General features: G+C 36.3%; 1 protein-coding gene across 3 annotated transcripts in view; it reads right to left on the bottom strand.

Annotated features, from left to right (window-relative positions):
- OSBPL1A (oxysterol binding protein like 1A) overlaps nt 1-19,043 on the bottom strand; it is a 286,161-nt gene that overhangs the window by 201,913 nt on the left and 65,205 nt on the right. For all 3 annotated transcript variants that reach the window (XM_078153459.1, XM_020968688.2, XM_078153458.1), the window contains exons 5-12: nt 16,903-17,014; nt 12,802-12,887; nt 11,804-11,948; nt 10,143-10,204; nt 9,998-10,042; nt 9,140-9,213; nt 8,985-9,048; nt 186-284 (exon numbers count right to left, since the gene is read on the bottom strand). In XM_078153459.1, coding sequence (XP_078009585.1) covers nt 186-284; nt 8,985-9,048; nt 9,140-9,213; nt 9,998-10,042; nt 10,143-10,204; nt 11,804-11,948; nt 12,802-12,887; nt 16,903-17,014 — 687 coding nt within the window. The remainder of the gene's footprint in view (nt 1-185; nt 285-8,984; nt 9,049-9,139; nt 9,214-9,997; nt 10,043-10,142; nt 10,205-11,803; nt 11,949-12,801; nt 12,888-16,902; nt 17,015-19,043) is intronic.

Raw genomic sequence — 19,043 nt, 5'->3', positions numbered from 1 at the left:
TACTCTGTAATTATGCAAAGGCCATAAACAAGACTTCTCAAACCATACCTAAATTGATCAATGGGCATTATTCTAAGATGTAAGGTAAGCAAGATATTAAAATATAAATTATTTAAACATTTAAAAATTCTTAATATTTTCACACATATTTTAAATTATAAGAAAAAAGCAGTTGGGTATTTTACCTCTCTTGACTGTTGAAGGCTATTCTTAGGAACTCTGAAACCATGTATACTATCATCAAAGCATTTAACAAAGAAAAGGCAGCTATCAGTGGGTTTTACCTGAGAGAAAAAGAAAAACACTCTAAGTTGATCAATTTTCAAATACACAAAACAAAAAACCCACACATCTAACAACATTTCACTATAAAATTCTAAAAGTATGAAATATCTTAATACCTAGCTATAAGATTTTTTTTACATACTGGTCAAAAACAAAAAAAAGAACCTCAAGTTAAAAGGGAAAGTTTAGCTAATTTTGAGGGAAACAGGTCAAAACTGAAAAAGTCAGACATGCTTCATACCATTAAAAAAAATAAATTATTATTTACTGTGATTAAGTACACTTGCTATAATTTATGTAGATGGAAAATGATATGGGGACAGAGCCAAGATGGCAAAGTAAGGCAGAAACCTGTTTGAATTCTTCCAAATTCACCTCCAAACAACTATGAAATAATGCCTCAAAACGAATTCTGAAGGTGGCAGAATCAACAGAGGATGGGGGTGAAACAATTTTCCATTCAAAGACAATTTAGAAGGTTGGAGGGAAAGGTCTCTTTCATTCAGCCAACAAAAGGTTGCAGTCCAGTGCAGGCAGTGTCTAGGCAAACCAGCAGCAAGCCACCTGTAGGAAGCCAGCAGCAAGGCCCCAACCCAGCAGGCCAGCTGGGAGGCCCTGTATCCTTGGCCCCTGCCCCTAGCACAAGCAGTTTGGGACAGTGCCTGTCTATCCCAGCAGCAGAGTCCAATTTTAAGGGTCATGAAATAGGCTAGAAAAATAAGCACAAAACAAAAACGAAAATGAAAAGAAGAACCTGACCATAGAAAATGACCATAGCAACAGGGAAGATCAAAACATAAACTCAGAAGAAGACAATCCTGTCAAAATGCCTATATGCAAAGCTTCAAAGAAAAATGTGAATTGGTCTCACCTCCAAAAAAAGAACTCATTGAAAAAACTCAAAAAGGATTTTTAAAATCAAATAAGAGAGGTAGAAGAAAAATTAGGAAAAGAAATGAGAGTAAGGCAAGAGAATAATAAAAAAAAGAGTCAACAGTTTGGTAAAGGAAGCACAAAAAATGGAAAAAGATGTACAAAAATCCACTGAAGAAAACAACTTCTTAAGAAGTAGAATTGGCCAAATGGAAATGCAGGAACAAAAGCTCCTTGAAGAAAATAATTCTTTAAAAATCAGAATTGGGCAAGTGGAAGCTAGTGACTCCATGAGACATTAAGAGAAAATAAAACAAAATCAAAAGAATGAAAAAATAGAAGAAAATGTGAAATATATCACTGGAAAAACAACTGACCTAGAAAATAGATCCAGTAGAGATAATTTAAGAATTACTGGTACCTAAAAGCCATGATCAAAAAGGAGCCTGGACATCATATTTCAAGAAATTATCAAGGAAATGAGACCTTTATCAGACAAACTTACTGAAAAAAATTTCCAGTTGTTTCCTTTTTAATCTTAGCTTTCTTAAATTTGGTTTTTGCAAAACCTTTTAATTTTAATGTAATTAGAATTATTCGTTATATCTTGTATGACTCATTCTATCTCATCTTGGATCATGAACTTTCCTTCTATTTATAGATCTAAGATGTAATTTTTTTCTATATTTCTCAGACTTCTTATGATACAACCTTCTACATCTAGGTCAAATACCCATTTGGAGATCTTTCTGTGTCAGTAGTAAGGTACTGGTCTAAATTTAATTTATTCCATGGTGCTGTCCAATGTCCCCAGCAGTTTTTGTTACACAGTGAGTCCTTATCCCAGTAGCTGAGATCTTTCTGTTCACTGAATATTAGGCTACAACATACATGTAACCCATCCCCAATTCAATAAACTCTTTGGCTCCCTCTTCCATACATATCTTCAAGATCAAATATAAAACCTTCTGTATAGTTTTTAAAGCTTTTCTCAATCTGGCCCCTTTCTATCTAGTCTTCTTACACTTTGCTTTCCTCTGTGATCCAGCTACCCTGATGAACTTACTGTTCCTTACACATTACACTGCCAAGTTTCAACTCTGTGTTTTGCACTGGCTTTCCCAGATGCGTGGAATTATCTCCCTCCTCAACTCTCATTCCTAGCTTCCCTGGCTTCCTTCAACGTTCAGTTTAAATTACACTTTCTATAAGAGGCCTTTCATGGTTCCAGTCCTTTTCTCCAGCCCCTCACCAGTCTCCATTTCTCTCAGATTAGTTTCCATTTATACTCTATGTATCTTATATGTACAGTTATTTGTTTGCTGTCATCCCTTTTAGAATGTGAACTCCTTGATACTAGGTACCATGTTTTTGCCACAGAGCCAAGACCAGGTCACACACAGCAGTCCCCAGCCATCTCCTCCTCAATAATCTTACATAGTTCCCTATTGCCTTCAGGATCAACAACAAAATCCTCTGTTTGGCATTCAAAGCCCTTCATAACTTAGCCTCTTCCTTCCTTTTCAGTCTTACTACAGCTTACTCCCTTGCCAAGCACTCTATGATTCAGTGACACTGTCCTCCTGGCTGTTCCATGAACTAGACACACCATACGTCAGTCAGTCAGCAAACATTCATTAAGTACCTAATATGTGCCAAACTGCCAATTACTAGAGACCAAACTGCCAACATTTGCTAGATTATAGAGAAAGCAGGGAGTTCCAGAAAAACATCTACTTCTGCTTCCTTGACTACATTAAAGCTTTTGATTGTGTGAATCACAGCAAAAAGTAGCAAGTCCTCAAAGAGATGCAAGTACCAGATTATCTTACTTGCCTCCTGAGGTGGGCCAAAAACAAACATTTAGAACCAAACATGGAACAACTGATCGGTTTAAGATGAGAAAGCTGTATATTGTCACCTTATTTATTTAACTTATATGCAGAGTACATCATGCGAAATGCCAGGCTGAATGAATCAAAAGCCAGAATTAAGTTGCTGGAAGAAATATCAACAATTTCAGATATGCATATGATACCACTCTGATGGCATAAAGTAAAGAAGAATTAAGAAGCCTCTTGATGAGAGTGAAAGAGGAGAGTATGAAAGCTGGCTTGAAGCTTACCATCCAAAAACTAATATCTTGGCAACCTGCGAAATTAAAAGATGCTTGATCCTTGGAAGGAAAGCTATGACAAATCTGGACAGTATACTAAAAAGCAGAGATATCACCTTGCCAACAAAGATCCATATAGTCAAAACTATATTTTTCTAGTAACAATATATGATGGCTATAAGAACTGGACTATAAGGAAAGTTGAGCACTGCAGAAGAGATGATTTTGAATTGTGGTGCTAGAGAAGATTTTTGAGAATCTCTTGGACATCAAGGAAGTCAAATCAGTCAATACTGAAAGAAACTAATTCAAACTATTCAATGGAAAGTCAAATACTTAAGCTGAGGCTTAAATATTTCAGCCACATAATGAGAAGACTGGACTCACTGGAAAAGATCTTGATGTTGGAAAAGACTGTAGGCAAAAAGAAAAGGGTATAGCAGAAGGTAAAATGGATAGATAGTGTCATGGATGCAATGAACATGAGCTTGGACAGACTTCCGGAGATGAGGGAAGACAGACGCGCCCGGCATGATATGGTCCATGAATTTACAAAGAGTGGGACATGACTGAATGACTGAACAACAACAACAACAACAACAACAACAACAACAACAAAACAAATTGCCAGGTACTGTGCTACACAGCTTACAAATATCATCTTATTTGATAACTGAGGCTCATCCATTCTCCAACTGATAAATGGTCAAAAGATATGAGCAGGCAGTCCTCAAAGGAAGAGATACAAGCTGTCTTTAGTTAGTCAGTCAGTTAATAAGCACTTATTAAGCACCTACTATGCATCAGGCACTGTGCTGTGTGAAAGGGTTATAAAATGAAGCAAAAGACAGTCTTAGATTTCCAGAACAAACCATTCCATCTCTTAGCTTGTTTTGTTTACTGTCTCTCTAATCACGTTGTAAACTCCTTAAGGGCAGGAACTAGCTTTTAACTCTTTTTGTATCCCCGGGGCTTAGCACAGTGTCTGGCACATAGCACATGCTTAATAAAGTTTACTGACTGACTTTCACTGGAGAGTGGAATGGTGCATATACTGACAGATGTGGTTAATGTGTCTATTGGTTAGGGTTAATTATTTTTAGAAGTCTCACTGTGGAAGACAATGGTAGAGGGGTATATCCAGAAATGACTGATGTAAAAGCAAAAGGTATAAATTTTTAAAATTCAATTCAATTTTAAAAATGAAGTTAAACTACATTTACAATATTCCCTTGACCACCAGTTTGGTAACTGTCAAAAAAAAGGGAATAAGTTTAGTTTGGAACTACTCATTCTTGGTGAAGCCTTGTTGGCTCTTCACGATCACTGCTTCTTTTTATAGATGTTCCCTAAATATATACTTAATAATTCTGTTCTAGAATGTACCGCAAAGAAAAGTCAAATTTACTGGCCTAGAATTTGCAAATTCTATTCTCTTCCCTTCTATTGAAAATCGGGTTAGCATTTTCCCTTATCTATACTCTTATGCTAGCTCTCCTTGTTTTGCTTTATTTTGTTTTGAGACTAGGTCTTCCCATGTCACCCAGGCTAGAAGTACGGCAGACACACCAATGATGATTAGCAATTGGAGCATTCTAAAATGTTCCAATTCAGACCTGGCCAGTTTACCATTCTTTAGGCAGCCTGTTGATTCCCTGTTTCCAGAGGCTCATTATATTTGTTCCAGACTTAGTTCTTACAGTATATCAGGATGTAGTACATGTGGATGTGATGACTTCAATCTATCAAAGGTATCTACATGCTTTCTTACTATCTATACTGGGGATCAGTTCCCTAATGGGCATTTTTCTTTTATCTCTTCTAATCCCAAACTTTTTAACATAGCTATCCCAAAGCAGAATGGGATGCCTTCCTTGGAGATCCCTTCAAGAAGAGGTAGATGGCCACTTGTGAGGTATGTTACAGCAGAGATTCCTTTCAAGTATGATTGGATTAGGTAACTACTGACGTCTCTTCCAAATTTCATATTCCATGATAGTGTGTCCTCATTGACAAAATAATAATAACAACTGTTATTACTATTATGAGGCACTCTTTTATCTGTTATCAGTTTTCATCACCTCAACAACCTCAAGTAACAGTTCTATCTTGTTTCTCCTCCTTTCCCTGAAGACACCGAAAAATCCCTTTGCTGTCTAACTTTCCCACCAGCAGGAGCTCATGCTAAGTTCTGTATTCATCCTACTTTACCTAACTCTTCCTTCAATCTTCTATACGTATTTTTTTGGGGGGAGAGAAAATATTTACTCCCAGGCTTTTGTGTAGAACATGTAGCTAGCTGCTCTCTCTTTCCCCACAAGCCTTATCCTGTTGCCTTCATCTCTTCCTACAAGTCTTATTTTCTTCTTCCCTGCAGCAAAGGGAATGAGAAAACTAGGGGAAAGGGTGGAAGGTGGGCAACAACAAACACTTAAGACTTAGAACAATGGCATGGAGAGGACAGAGACCTGTTTCTAAAGGGGAGAGATGATGTATAGAGTCAAGCAGCAAGGACACACCAAGGGATGGTTATCTATCTTCTACCTTACTAGGGAACCTCGAAGCTCCCTGCTTTTAAGGGATGGTAGCTGTATTTGATAGAGGCTTCACAATGGGAGAGCAAACCCCCCATAATGGGGACATCTTCACCCTGTAAATCTAGTCTGTGTACCATGTGCTGGGCGTCACTATCGAGAACCACCTTTTCACCTATGACCTCAACCACAGACAGGATGAGTCTTTCCAAGCTTTCCCATAGTGCTTACTTCTCAACATTCTTCCTCAGCATCTGGCTCAGAGTTGAAGAGATGGTTCAGACCAGCCAGAAGTATCAGCTCATTTTCCCAAGAAGATACCAACTATACAGACAGAAGCAGAGGTCAATGCTGCTTTTGGGCAACACAATCAGTCCTTCCAAGAAGGCAATTGCATTGACAATCCAGTGGGTCTTGTTGGAAATGTTTTTCTCAAATGCCTTCTGATCTTAGACACTAGGCTAAATGTCATCGAAGTCCTTGGCAAAAAAGAATTTATCTCCATCATAGTCCAGAATCAGGATAACTTAGACTGTGTACAGAGGAAGGTTCCAGGATCAACACTTCTGTATTGCCCTGCAGCTGGCTTGAATATATCTTTAAGATTTTAATTTGGTTGATGAGTTCTCTGTGCATCCACGTTGATCTCTTCAGATAACTTCAGCTTGCCTCCTCTTTGGAATCACTTCTTTTTAAAAATAATCTTCAGAACTTCTTTTTTTAATAATTTATTTTTAGTTTTCAATATTCACTTCTATAAGATTCTGAGTTTAAAATTTTCCCCCTTCCTCTCCTTCTCCCTCCCCAAAACGGCATGCAATCTGATACAGGCTCTACTTATACATTCATATTAAGCATATTTTCACATTAGTCATGATGTAAAAAAGAATTAGAACTAATGGGAGGAACAATGAGAAAGAAGAAACAAAACAACAAAAGAAAAGGAGAGCAAATAATATGCTTCCATCTGCATTCAGATTCCATAGTTCTTTCTCTGGATGTGGATTTTGTGAGTTTTGGAGTTGTCTTAGGTCCTTGCATTGCTGAAAAGAGCTAAGTCTATCAAAGTCAGTCACTGCACAATGTGGCTGTTACTATGCACAATGTTCTCCTGCTTCTGCTCATTTTACTCAGCATCTGTTCATATAAATCTATCCAGGTTTTTCTGAAGTCCGCCTGCTCGTCATTTCTTATAGCACAATAGTATTCCACTACATTCATATACCACAACTTGTTCAGCCATTCCCCAACTGATGGGCAGGCACCCCCTCAACTTCTAATTCTTGGTTACCACAAAAAAGCTACTATAAATATTTTTGTACATGTGGGTCCTTTTCCCATTTTTATGATCTCTTTTTTATGATCCATCTAGAAGTAGTATTCCTGGGTCAACAGGTACGTACAATTTTATAGCCCTTTGGGGATGGTTCCGAATTGCTCTCCAGAATGGTTGGATCACTTCATAAATCCACCAATAATGGAGTGTTCCAATTTTCCCACATCTTCGCCAACATTTATCAGAACTTCTTTCTTGAAAGTTTTCTATCCCTCCTGGGCTGCCCCATTCCATAAAATTTTACCCCAGGGGATCCTACTTATCATTTTTCTGAGCCATCTGAAATCTGTTCTCCCTCAATCTAGGGTGCATGTAAGATTAAGTCCCTTCTCTATCAGAAAATCTAAGTATTAATAGTGATCACTTTTCCTCAAAGTTCTCATAATTTCAACCCTAGCAAGAAGTTCTTATAATAGAACAAGCAGTGCTATATAACAGAATTTTCCCTTACATATTCTTCCATTTTTTAAAAGAAATTCTCATTAAAATAAGTAAAATATTATTAGATACTCTGCCTTTTGCAAAGAGAGAAAGCTCCAACAGATGCTTTGGATTACTGAATAGCCCCATCACTGCTATATGTTTCGATGCAAGGTTTATAATCTACTTCCTGAATTCCTCATCTACTTGCTCTTTCTGTTCAAATGTGCTGTAGTGTATTCCCATGACAAAATTATTTCTATTTTTTCTTCCTTTAAGCCAAAATGCTCTCTACCACACCTTCCTTTTCGATGGTTCCTGGTTTTCCTCAAAAAAGTATCTCTTAAATAGACTGGAAAAGGAATGGCATACCATTCCAGTATCTTTGCCAAAAAAAACCCCAAATGGGGTGATGAAAGAGTTGGACACAACTGAAATGACTGAACAACAACTTTAATAAAGTTAACCTACCCTACCTTTTGCTTATCTTGGTTTGGGGGTTTTGGTGGTGGTATCTTGTTGTCGTTGTTGTTGTTGTTTTTTAAAGTAAAGTATACTCTGCAAGAGCTAAATTCTAAGCATGAGTGTTATCCCACCCAAGTTAAATGACACCTATATGAGGTCAAATTTGGCTTTTTTTGTTAGGACCTTTAATTCATCATACTAGCTGCCCAAACTTTGTGCATCTGCATGCAACTGTATGAGGCCACAAGTTTTATTACTATCTCCTGTCTTGAATTTTGTCACCTACACATTTCTGGCTATTAAATGGCTATTCCTCCTTGTTCATTTGATCTATTCCCTGTGTATCTCCTCCTTCTCTTTCTCCCTCCTTCAACCTTTTTAATTTAAAGCCCATTTGATTTTAGTTTAAAGTCCTGTTTTAGGATAGCAAGCATCCCCTTCTCTCAATAATTATATACAGTTCCCAAATTTCACCACTTCATTTCACCTATCTGCATATCTAATGAACTAGCTATCTCTCTCTTCTCACCCTCCTTCTCTCCACACCTTGAGCTGAGTGGAATTCTCCAGTTTCCAGATGTTCTGTAATACAATTAAATCAGTAATTTGCCCTTCTTGTTGAACTATCTCTCCCTTCTCATCTCCTTCTCTCCACATTTTGAGCTGAGTAGAATTCTTCAGTTGCCACATGTTCTCTAATACAATTAAATCAGTAACTTGCCCTTCTTGTGTATCATTTCAACTAACAAGGCCATAAGTATTCCTAACCCAAACAAATAAAATGGTCCATTTTTCAACATTTTTCTTGCTGATATTTCCAGGAATAGACTGCGGGGCATGTGCAAGCATTTCATTTATTGTACTGTGCTATATAATATCATCTGCTGCCTCTTCTTTAACTGTAAGCTATCACTTCTAACTTATCAAAGGTCAAAAGGTCAAATTCTCTTCCTACCGTACATATAGCTTGAGTCAAATGTTTGCAACCTTGGCGGTGAACTTTACTCACTGCATCAGGCCTTCCAGAAGGGAAAAAAAAAAAAGAAATATTTTAAATCTATGTACTAGATTTGAAAATTTGAAAATTTAGAAAAGATACATAATACTTACTGTTTCCTATACCATGAAAGAACTCCATGTTCTAATACTACCCAGCACAGTCTCCAACCAAAAAATCTTGAACTCTGAGGAGAAAATGAACCATTTAACAAGCTGACATATAATTTAAGTTAAATATGAGTTTTCAAAATTATTACTGCAATTGTCTTTTTAGAATGAACTTTTTACCTAAATGGTATTATGAGATATTAATCAAGGATCAAACACAATCTTAGGTATTACATAAAGTAAAAAAGCAAATGTTCTTGTTCTTCTTTGCATACTGAAATGGTTATCTGTTGATGATTAGGTTCAAAATTAAAAAAAAAACAAAACAAGTGTCATATTAGTCAGACCAATGGTCAAAACAAACAAGTATTCTTTCTCTGACCTTAGTTATAAAGGGAGATTTAATGGGACAGCACAAAAGCTATTGATGATGATGACTTCAAAAATCCCTAATGAACTTAATTCATAGAAAAAAACCTAACATATATCCAGAAGGAGTGTATATGTATATGAGTACATGTTTATTTAGAGAAGAAAAAAACTACAAAAATGGCTTGTATTAAAAACTTGAACCATAAGATTTGTTAAAAATAGGCTGTAAACTATTCCAGGACAAACACCTTCTTCATATCATAAAAAGGACTCAGCTCTAACATCATGGAAATATTTTAGAGCAAGCAAAGAACATGTTATAGACAAGATTCCTGTATTAAGTAATAAGTCAGATTAGAGGACTCCTAGAGACCCTTCCAACTTTATGATTATATGCTGCTTTTAACAAAAATTCAGTAGCTGAAGTTTACAAGCCACATCTTATCTGCTTTAAGATTTCTGAGAAGCAAAATAAACCAAGAGACCTACCTTCCAGAGGGGACCCTCGTATCGTTTCAATACTTTGTAGACAACCTATTTAAAATATTTCCTTATTAAAATGACATTTTACAACATTACACTTTTTCTTTTCAAAATAATTATGTTTGCAAACATTTTATACACTCATACATACCTTATTACCACCAAGCGCATGTTTCATTTCTAGACCTTGGGCTAGGTCAAGGGGTCTCTGATCTATATAAAAGCAATGAGAAAAAATACATCCAGAGTATAAGGGTATAAGAAGTCTAATGTTCCCATTGTGACATATAACTCGCATTTCTATTTTATCACCTTTTCTTTTCTATTGCATCATAATTACCTACATGAATTTCTCATTGCTTATCACATCTTTTGTTCTGTCCTTTTCAATGGCCATCAAACAATCTGTGACAAGACTTAAGATAACCCCAGGAGTCTTAGAATTCTAGGATGGAAATGAACCTCAAGAAAATTTCATCTAACCAGCTTCATGCTTAGGAAAGTTTTTAGAAATAAAAATAAACTTATTGTTTCATAAGTAGCTGACGATAAAAGTGTTTCCGAAGTTGAGGCTCATCTTGGCTTCTTGGCCCAAAAATCAAGGCTGAAAGCTTATACTGGAGCAAAAAACTAGCACCACTGAGCTATATTTTTGTACATGCTCAGAAAATTATGCTTCCTCATCAAATGAATGTTAAAACATGACGTCTTTGAAGTTATTTGTTGGTAGGTATAGGAATGAGACCTGTGACTTCACTGGTCTAGAAAGAACTCTCAGGTGAGGAAATTCCCCCCTACTAATCTAGAGATGACTAGGGCTGTGAGAAATTAAATGACCTGTCCAAGGTCATAGTCAGTCTGTGTCAGGGGCAGGACTTATGGATGGCTTTCTATCCACTGTACCATGCTATCTCTCTATTTATCATAAAGAACAAGCTTCTGGATAGCCAGTAAAAGTCAGCATGCTGTTATGAAAGGACTAAATATACAAAACAAAAAAGATCTTTCCTTCAAAGCTTTTACAGTCTAGCTGGTAAAATATATGTATGAAAGAACATGGCAAAGTTTAGCTCAGTTATGTAACCTGTCCATGATTTTCATCAAAAAAACCCATTTCCTGAAAGTAAAGTTAATTCTCATCATGGACTTCCTAGGATAATCATGCTTCAACATTTAACTGAAGCAGTAATTAGATACTGCTAAAGTATTATCTGTGATAATTAGAAATAATCTCTATGAGGCAATGTGGAATAGTGAGTGGACAGAGAGTCAAGCCTGAAGCTAAGAAGAACTAGGCTTAATCCCTATCTCAGACACAGACTGGCTGCGAGAGCCCAGGCAAGCCAGGTTTCCTTTCATGGTAGGCTCTGGGCAACTCTCTAGGACCAAGTTATGAGAGCTTGCTGACCTGCACTGATTGAGAAAGTTTCCTCACCCAAGAGTTCCCAAGATTACTGAAATCATAGGTCTAGCAGGGGTGGGGAACCTGTGGCCTTGAAGCCAGCCACATGTAGCCTTCCAGGTCTTTAGGTGTAGCTTTCTGACTGAGTCCAAGTTTTAGAGAAAAAATCATTTTATTAAGGGGATTTGTTCTGTAAAGACCAGACCAGTCTCTATCCCTATCCATAATTAATTTGGAAATAAAGTTAATTTTTTCAAGTGCGTGAATGTTTTTCACTTTGAAGATTAAATGATGGACTATCTCATCCAATAATGTAATGAAAGCTCTTTGGTAAAAATTAATAATGACATAAAATTTTATTGAATTTATAAATTATGGGATAATACATATCTAAATTCACTACTGCTTACCATTTTTGTTTCTCAGATTAGGGTCAGCACCACTTTTTAGAAGTTTTAAGGCACACTGCTTGTGGGCACGATAGGCTGCACAGTGCAGAGGTGTATTTCCCATTTGGTCAGAACAGTTAACATTAGGAGGATTTGGTTTGTTGAGCTGAAAATGACAGGAATGCTTCAAATAACTACATGTTAATTAATCAATTAAGTTCTATGTATTCATTCATAACTAAAATCTCATTAATGGAATAACAGTGGTTGTTTCAAAATGGATTAAATTTATAGATCTGAAAGCTCATCATATATCTTCTGATTAACAGTTAATTTCAGCAATATTCATCCTTTTTTCTGAATTTATTACAATATATGTTACAGATATATTATTGAAACATAACATACATTTTGTCATTTTGAAAGGTTTCAGACACAGATAGAAAATAATAGTCCCCAACCTAGAGGAATTTACAGTCTATTAAGGGGAATAAGACATGTACAGAAAGTGATATAATACAGGGTACAGCCAGATAGATGCAGAGATTTTACAAAATTATGAAACCACAACAGTTTAGGCTGGTAAAATCTTCATGGAAGTGGTGGCACCTGAACTGAGGGTTCAAGAAGTATTTTGAAAAGCACAGGGAATTTATTTTAAAAAGAAAGGAATGACTTCCAAATATGAATGATGGCATGAATGAAGCAGAACGCAGCACAATGAGATCAAGTAAGAGCTAGTCATACAGTTTAGCTGGAATGTACAGTGTGTGCAGGTGAACAGTGGTGAAATATGACTGGAAAGGAAGAATAGGTTAGAGTAAGATTGTAAGATACTTTAAAAGTCAATCTAAGGAGTTAATATTTTATTTTATAAGTAATACAAAGCCACTGAACACAATAACATGTTTTAGTCTTGATCTTCAGCTCTCTTAATAAAAGAGATTGTTTAACAATGTTTGACATTTGTTGTTAACTACAAAATAAACAAAAGCCACTTCATTATTATTTTTTTTTACCAATGTTGTCAGTCCTGCTGTGTTTCCTTCTCTTGCTGCTTCCAAAAGTAAGTCTTCAAATTTTCTTTGTTGAGTTCTTTCTACAGCTGTTGGTGAAAGGAATGAATTTTAATCTCTTCTAAATCACAGGATCTTTTTTCAAAAATTTCAATTACAAAAAACAGAAGTAAAGTGATTTTAATGTTTCCATTAAATATCTTCTAACCTCTCTCACCTCTTTAATCTCTCCCTATATCTACTGGCTCTTTCCCTACAGCCTACAGACACATCTATGTCTCTCCCATATAAAAAAAAAAAACACCCCTTTGATACTTCCAACCCTTCTGCATTTCATTCATACATACACATGTACATATATACACAGATATATACACATATGTGTTCATATATATATACGTGTGTATATTATCTATCTATACACACATATACATATATACACACATATCTATACACATATACATATATTCACATATATGTGAGCATATATATATACACACAAGTGTGCATATACTCTCTGCCTCTCTGTCTCTTCTCTCTGTTTCTTCCTCTTTTTGGCTAGGCTCCTTGAAAAGGACTTCTAGAACAGATGACTCGACTTCCCTTCCTCTTAATCCCTTCCAGCTTCCAACCTCATCATTCCACCAAAACTGTTCTCTCCAAAGTTACCAGTGATCTCTTAATTGCCAAAACCAATGGTTTTTTTCTCAATCTTCATTTTCCTCAATCTCTCTGCAGCCTTCAACAGTACTGACAACCCTCTCCTTTTTGATACTGTTCTCTCTAGGTTTCTGGAACACCACTCTCTCCTCATTCTCCTCCTACCTATTAAACTACTCCATCTCAGTCTCTTTTGCTGGATCCTTATCCAGATCACACCCCCTAGCCATAGGTGTTTCACAGGGTTCTATCCCAGGACCTCTTTTCTTTTCCCTCTATACTATTTCTCACATCACTTCCCATGGATTTAATTATCACCTCTATGCTGATGATCTCAAATCTACCTATCCAACCCCATATAACCTCTCTGCTGAACTCCAATTTCGTATCTCCAACTGCCTTTCAGAACAACTCAAAAAGTCCAAAATTGAACTCACTATCTGTCCCCTGAAAAGCTCCCCACCTCCTACTTTCCTATTACTGTAGAGGAAAACATAATCCTTCTAGTCCCTCAGAAGCACAACCTAGGCATCATCCTTGACTCCTCTCTTTTACTCCCTCATATCTAATCTTCTGTCAAGGTTTTTTTCGCCTTTGAAATATCTCTCAATATATCTTCTCCCTCTGCCACTGCCACCACCCTGGTGCAGACCCTCATCGCCTTACACTGACTACTGCAGTAGCCTGCTGGTTAGTCTTCCTGTCATATAATCTCTCTTCACTCTAGTCCATCCTCCAGTCAGCCACCAAAGCGATTTTCCTCAAGCACTGGTCCTACCATGTCACTCCCGCCTTGTCCCCAACAAACTCTAATGGCTCCTTATCACCTCTAGGATCAAATAGAAGATTTTCTATTTGACATTCAAAGGCCTCCCCCTTACCTTCCCCACCTTCTTGTACATGAAACTCCCCCCAACCGCTTATGTATTCCTTGATCCAGTGACAATGACTTCCTTATTGAACCACAAACAAGACACTCATCTCTTGACTCCAGTCAGTTTCTATGGCTGTCCCCCATGCCTTGAATGCTCTCTCTCCTCAACACCACCTCCTGACTTTCTTGGCTTCCTGCAAGTCCCAACTAGAGCCCCACCTTCTTCAGTAAGTCATGCCTCTTAATTCTAGTGTCTTCCTCTTGCTAATTATTTCCTATTCATCCTATATGTAGATCACATGTAACCGACTGTATGCTCTTTAGGGAAAAAAAGACAAAACACTTTTTTTTCTATTTTTATTACCTTAGTGACTCTCCAATTTCAGAGTTTTATTTCTTTACAGTTTGAATGCACTAGTTTTCAATATGGAGATTTTCCTTAATGTTCTTCCAGTATTATATTAGCACTGTGTTCCTTATCAATAACAGATAATTGTTGATTCCTACTATATATAAGGCATAATATTAGGTGCTTTGCATGTTACTAATGAAGATAAAAGAGGCCCATGGTTTATTGGCCTCTAAATTATTAAGAGAAATATAAAATAAATAAGTTAATGCCAAGAAAAAATATAAAAAATAAAAATATTCATATGCATAAGTACATGAGACTGAGGCAGGAGCTGCACAGAAGTTAAGATTAGTGGAATTATAAGTAAAGTGAAGGACCCAACATAACTGTGAAAGCCACTGCAACCATTTACGTTTGGATTCTATGCACTGTGGTCCTATGGTTAGCAGCATAAACTAATATGTGTGTCTGTAAAAGACTCAGGTTAAGGTAAAAGTTAAGATTAGCTTAAGCTTCAACAGAGATGATGGGTAAAGAAACTTCAAGATATGGATAGGAATATCTGTTAGAAGGCCACAAAACACTTAATTAGGAGTTTAGTTGATATAGTGAACAAGCATTTATTAAGTCAACAAACATTTATTAGGTGCCAGGCACCACACTAAGTACTGGCTAGGAGAATTATCAAAGACACTGAATATGCTGCTTTTCTATTCCTGCCTCTTTCCCCATCTCTTACACTCTCTTTCTTTTTTGTCATTTCTGGAGAAGCCATGTTTTTCCTTCTTTATGGGTCCCCTTATTTCCTTAACTCATCATAATCTACCTTCTTCCCTTTCCATTCTACTAGAACTGGATTCTCAAAGGTAACCAATAACCTCCTAAATCATCACATCCAGTGAATTACTATTAGTGCTAATTCTCCTTTCTGCAACATCTGACACTGTTGTCCTCTCCTTTGTTCTTAAAATCCTCTTCTTCCTTAGCTTCTGGGATGCTACACTACTGTACATCACTTCTACTCTTTGTTCTATGACTATTCTTGACTCTTCTTCACAGGCTCCATACTTCCTCCTCTGACTATCTAAATAGGGGGCATTTTACAAGGCTCAACATACATGTATGCTCTGCTTTGCATTTTATGTGACCTCTCTCTCACCAGCTCCCATGATTTTCACTATGACTTCTACAAAGATTACTCTCAAAGCTTTACCTCCAGTGTTAAGCTCTCTCCCAAACCCCAGTGCCACATTTTCATATACCTGTTAGATGTTCCCACTTTGATATCAACTACAAATTTATCTTCTACAACCTCAAACAGGAACTTCCTACTACTCAGAAATTCTTATATTCTTCCCTGTTAACTCCGTAACAAATTCCCTCAAGATGATACAGCAAACCTTTTCCGTATTCCTCAAGTCTCCAGTCCTGCTAACATTCTTCATTCTCAGTAGATAACTTGGATCCTATGTTACTTAAAACATCAAAGACATACAACATAAGGTCACTGATTTTTCTCCTATATAACAATACATCGCTAACAGTGCACATAAAGATACACTCCTACCCATGTGACCCAAAGACACATTCCTACCCATGCCAATTATCTCCTCAGTATTCCAGTGAGGTAACAATTCTTCCAGTTACCCCAGACTCAAAACTTTGATGATAACTTTGATGCATCATTCTCTGTTACCTCTTTCTTTCACCTCCAAAGAATCTTAAGATCCTAGAGTCAGAAAGCAACAAAGCGGTCATTTAATCTTAACCATTGGTGCTATACAGTAATCTCCTCTAAATTAACTGTGACAAGTTCTCATCTAGTGTCTGCTATATCACTCCCAAAGACAGAGAATTTACCACCTGAAAATGAATGTCCATTCTATCTCCGGATCAATCTTTTTGTTAAAGTTCTTCCCAATATTCTGCTACTCTGTTTCCCATGGCGTTTAAACTCTTTCATGTGATAACCATTCAGATATTTTATGACCACTATAATCTAATCCTCAAGTCTTCTATTCCTTAGGATAAGCCTCCTGTGCAGACGTTCATAACTTTTAATGAATGCCTTATGGTATCCATTTTGTATTTTGACTGTTAAAAGGCTTTTTTTGTTTCCTTCTTCATTCTTAGTCACATTACATATAGATTAAGTTTCTAAAGAGATAGTTTCTGGACAGGTAATATGTTATTGTATTTATAGGCTAGATATTATTACCTTCAAGCATGTTTCTTATTTCTTTGTCATGAGTAACTTCTTTTGCTGTCTGTCCACTCCCATTCACAACAGCAACATCAGCATTATGTTCTAATAGAAGCATTACCAATTCCTAAAAAAGTAAAGAAATGATTCTTAACTATTACTAAGACTTAAGATCTCACTATTATGGCACTTCCGGTTCTGAGCTAGGACAAAGCAGTATAGAAAGTATTTCTGAACACATTTATTATATCTACAAATAACCACATGGCTGGTATAACTGATTTTACAATGATGATTGCCTAACTCAATTAAAATCATGAAACTGGATGTATACATAAATAAGACAACATTTAAATTCTTTTTAAGGGGCAGCTATGTGGCACAGTGGATAGAGCGCCGGTCCTGGATTCAGGAGGACCTACGTTCAAATCTGGCCTCAGACACATAACACTTACTAGCTGTGTGACCCTGGGCAAGTCACTTAACCCCATGCCTACCCCCCCAAAAAATTCTTTTTAAGGGTAACTAGATTTTGTGTGCGCATGTGTGTATGTATGTAACAGAAGCAATAAAAGTCACCCCTATGCCAAAGAAAAAATCAAAGAGCAAGTTCAGAAATAAGCAGAAGTGATATAGCTGGGATCCTGCTAGCAGATCAGGGTTTCAGTTCAAACTTCTAGCATGGGCAAAAGCCCACAAAAAAATAAATAGGGCAGGAATCCCATACTAACTGGAAGCCTAAAGTTACAGGAGGAAATAGACAGTAAAACTTTACTAGCGGGGGACCTCAACTTTCCCTTCTCAGAACTAGATAAATCTAACCACAAAATAAATAAGAAAAAAGGGAAGGAAATGAATAGAATTTTAGAAAAGTAGATATGGCAAACCTCTGGAGGAAAAAGAATGAGACTAAAGAGGAATGTATCTTTTTCTCAGTGGTAAATAGCACCTACACAAAAAGTGACCATGTATTAGGACATTAAAGCCTCACAACCTAATGCAGAAAAGCAAAAAATATTAAAAGCATTCTTTTCAGATCACAATGCAATCAAAATTACATTCAATAAAAATTACATTCAATAAAGGGACATGGAAACATAGATTAAAAATTAATTGGAAACAAAATAATCTAATCCTAAAGAATGAGTGGGTCAAACAACAAATCACAGAAACAATCAATAATCTCAATAAAGAGGATGACAATAAGACGACATACCAAAATGTAAAGGTTTCAGACAAAGCAGTTCTTAGGGAGAAATTTATATCTCTAAGTGCTTACATCAATCAAATAGAGGAAGAACAGATAAATGAATTAGGCATGTAACAAAAAAAACATAGTAAAAGAACAAATTAAAAATCCCCAACTGAATTCCAAATTGGAAATGTAAAGGCAAAAATACATCTAATTAAAAGCTATATGGAAGGAAAATACATCCTGCTAAAAGGTACCACTGACAATGAAGTAGTATCATTACTAAACATATATGCACCAAGTGATACAGCATTCAGATTCTTAGAGGAGAAGTTAAGTGAGTTACATTAAGAAAGAGACAGCAAAACTATAGTAATGGGGGACCTCAACCCCCTCTTCAGAACTAAATAAATAAGAAAGAAGTTACAGAGGTGCAAAGAATTTTAGAAAAGTTAGACATGGTTGCCTCTGGAGAAAAGTGAACAGGGACAGAAAGGAATATACTTTTTCTCAGCACTACATGGCACCTACACAAAAACTGATCACGTATTAGGGCATAATGCCCTCACCATCTAATGCAGAAAGGCAGAAATATTAAATGCATCCTTTTCAAACCATGATGCAATAAAATTACATGTGGAAAGACAGACTAAAATTAATTGGAAACTAAATAACCTAATCCTAAAGAATGAGTGGGTTAAACAACAAATTATAGAAACAATCAATAATTTCATCCAAGAGAATAACAATAATGAAACAACATACCAAAACTTATGAGATGCAGACAAAACTTCTTTCTTAGGGGAAATTTTATATCTCTAAATGCATATATGAATAAAATAGAAAAAGAGGAGATAAATGAATTGGGCATGCAATTAAAGTAGCTAGAAAAAGAACAAATTAAAAATCCCCAATTAAATACCAAATTAAAAATTCTGAACATCAAAGGAGAGATTAATAAAAT

The sequence above is a fragment of the Phascolarctos cinereus genome, unplaced genomic scaffold, assembly GCF_003287225.1.
Source record: "Phascolarctos cinereus isolate Bilbo 61053 unplaced genomic scaffold, phaCin_HiC Scaffold_4;HRSCAF=312, whole genome shotgun sequence".
Classification (NCBI taxonomy): domain Eukaryota; kingdom Metazoa; phylum Chordata; class Mammalia; order Diprotodontia; family Phascolarctidae; genus Phascolarctos; species Phascolarctos cinereus.
This window is presented reverse-complemented; position numbering and strand designations above follow the sequence as displayed.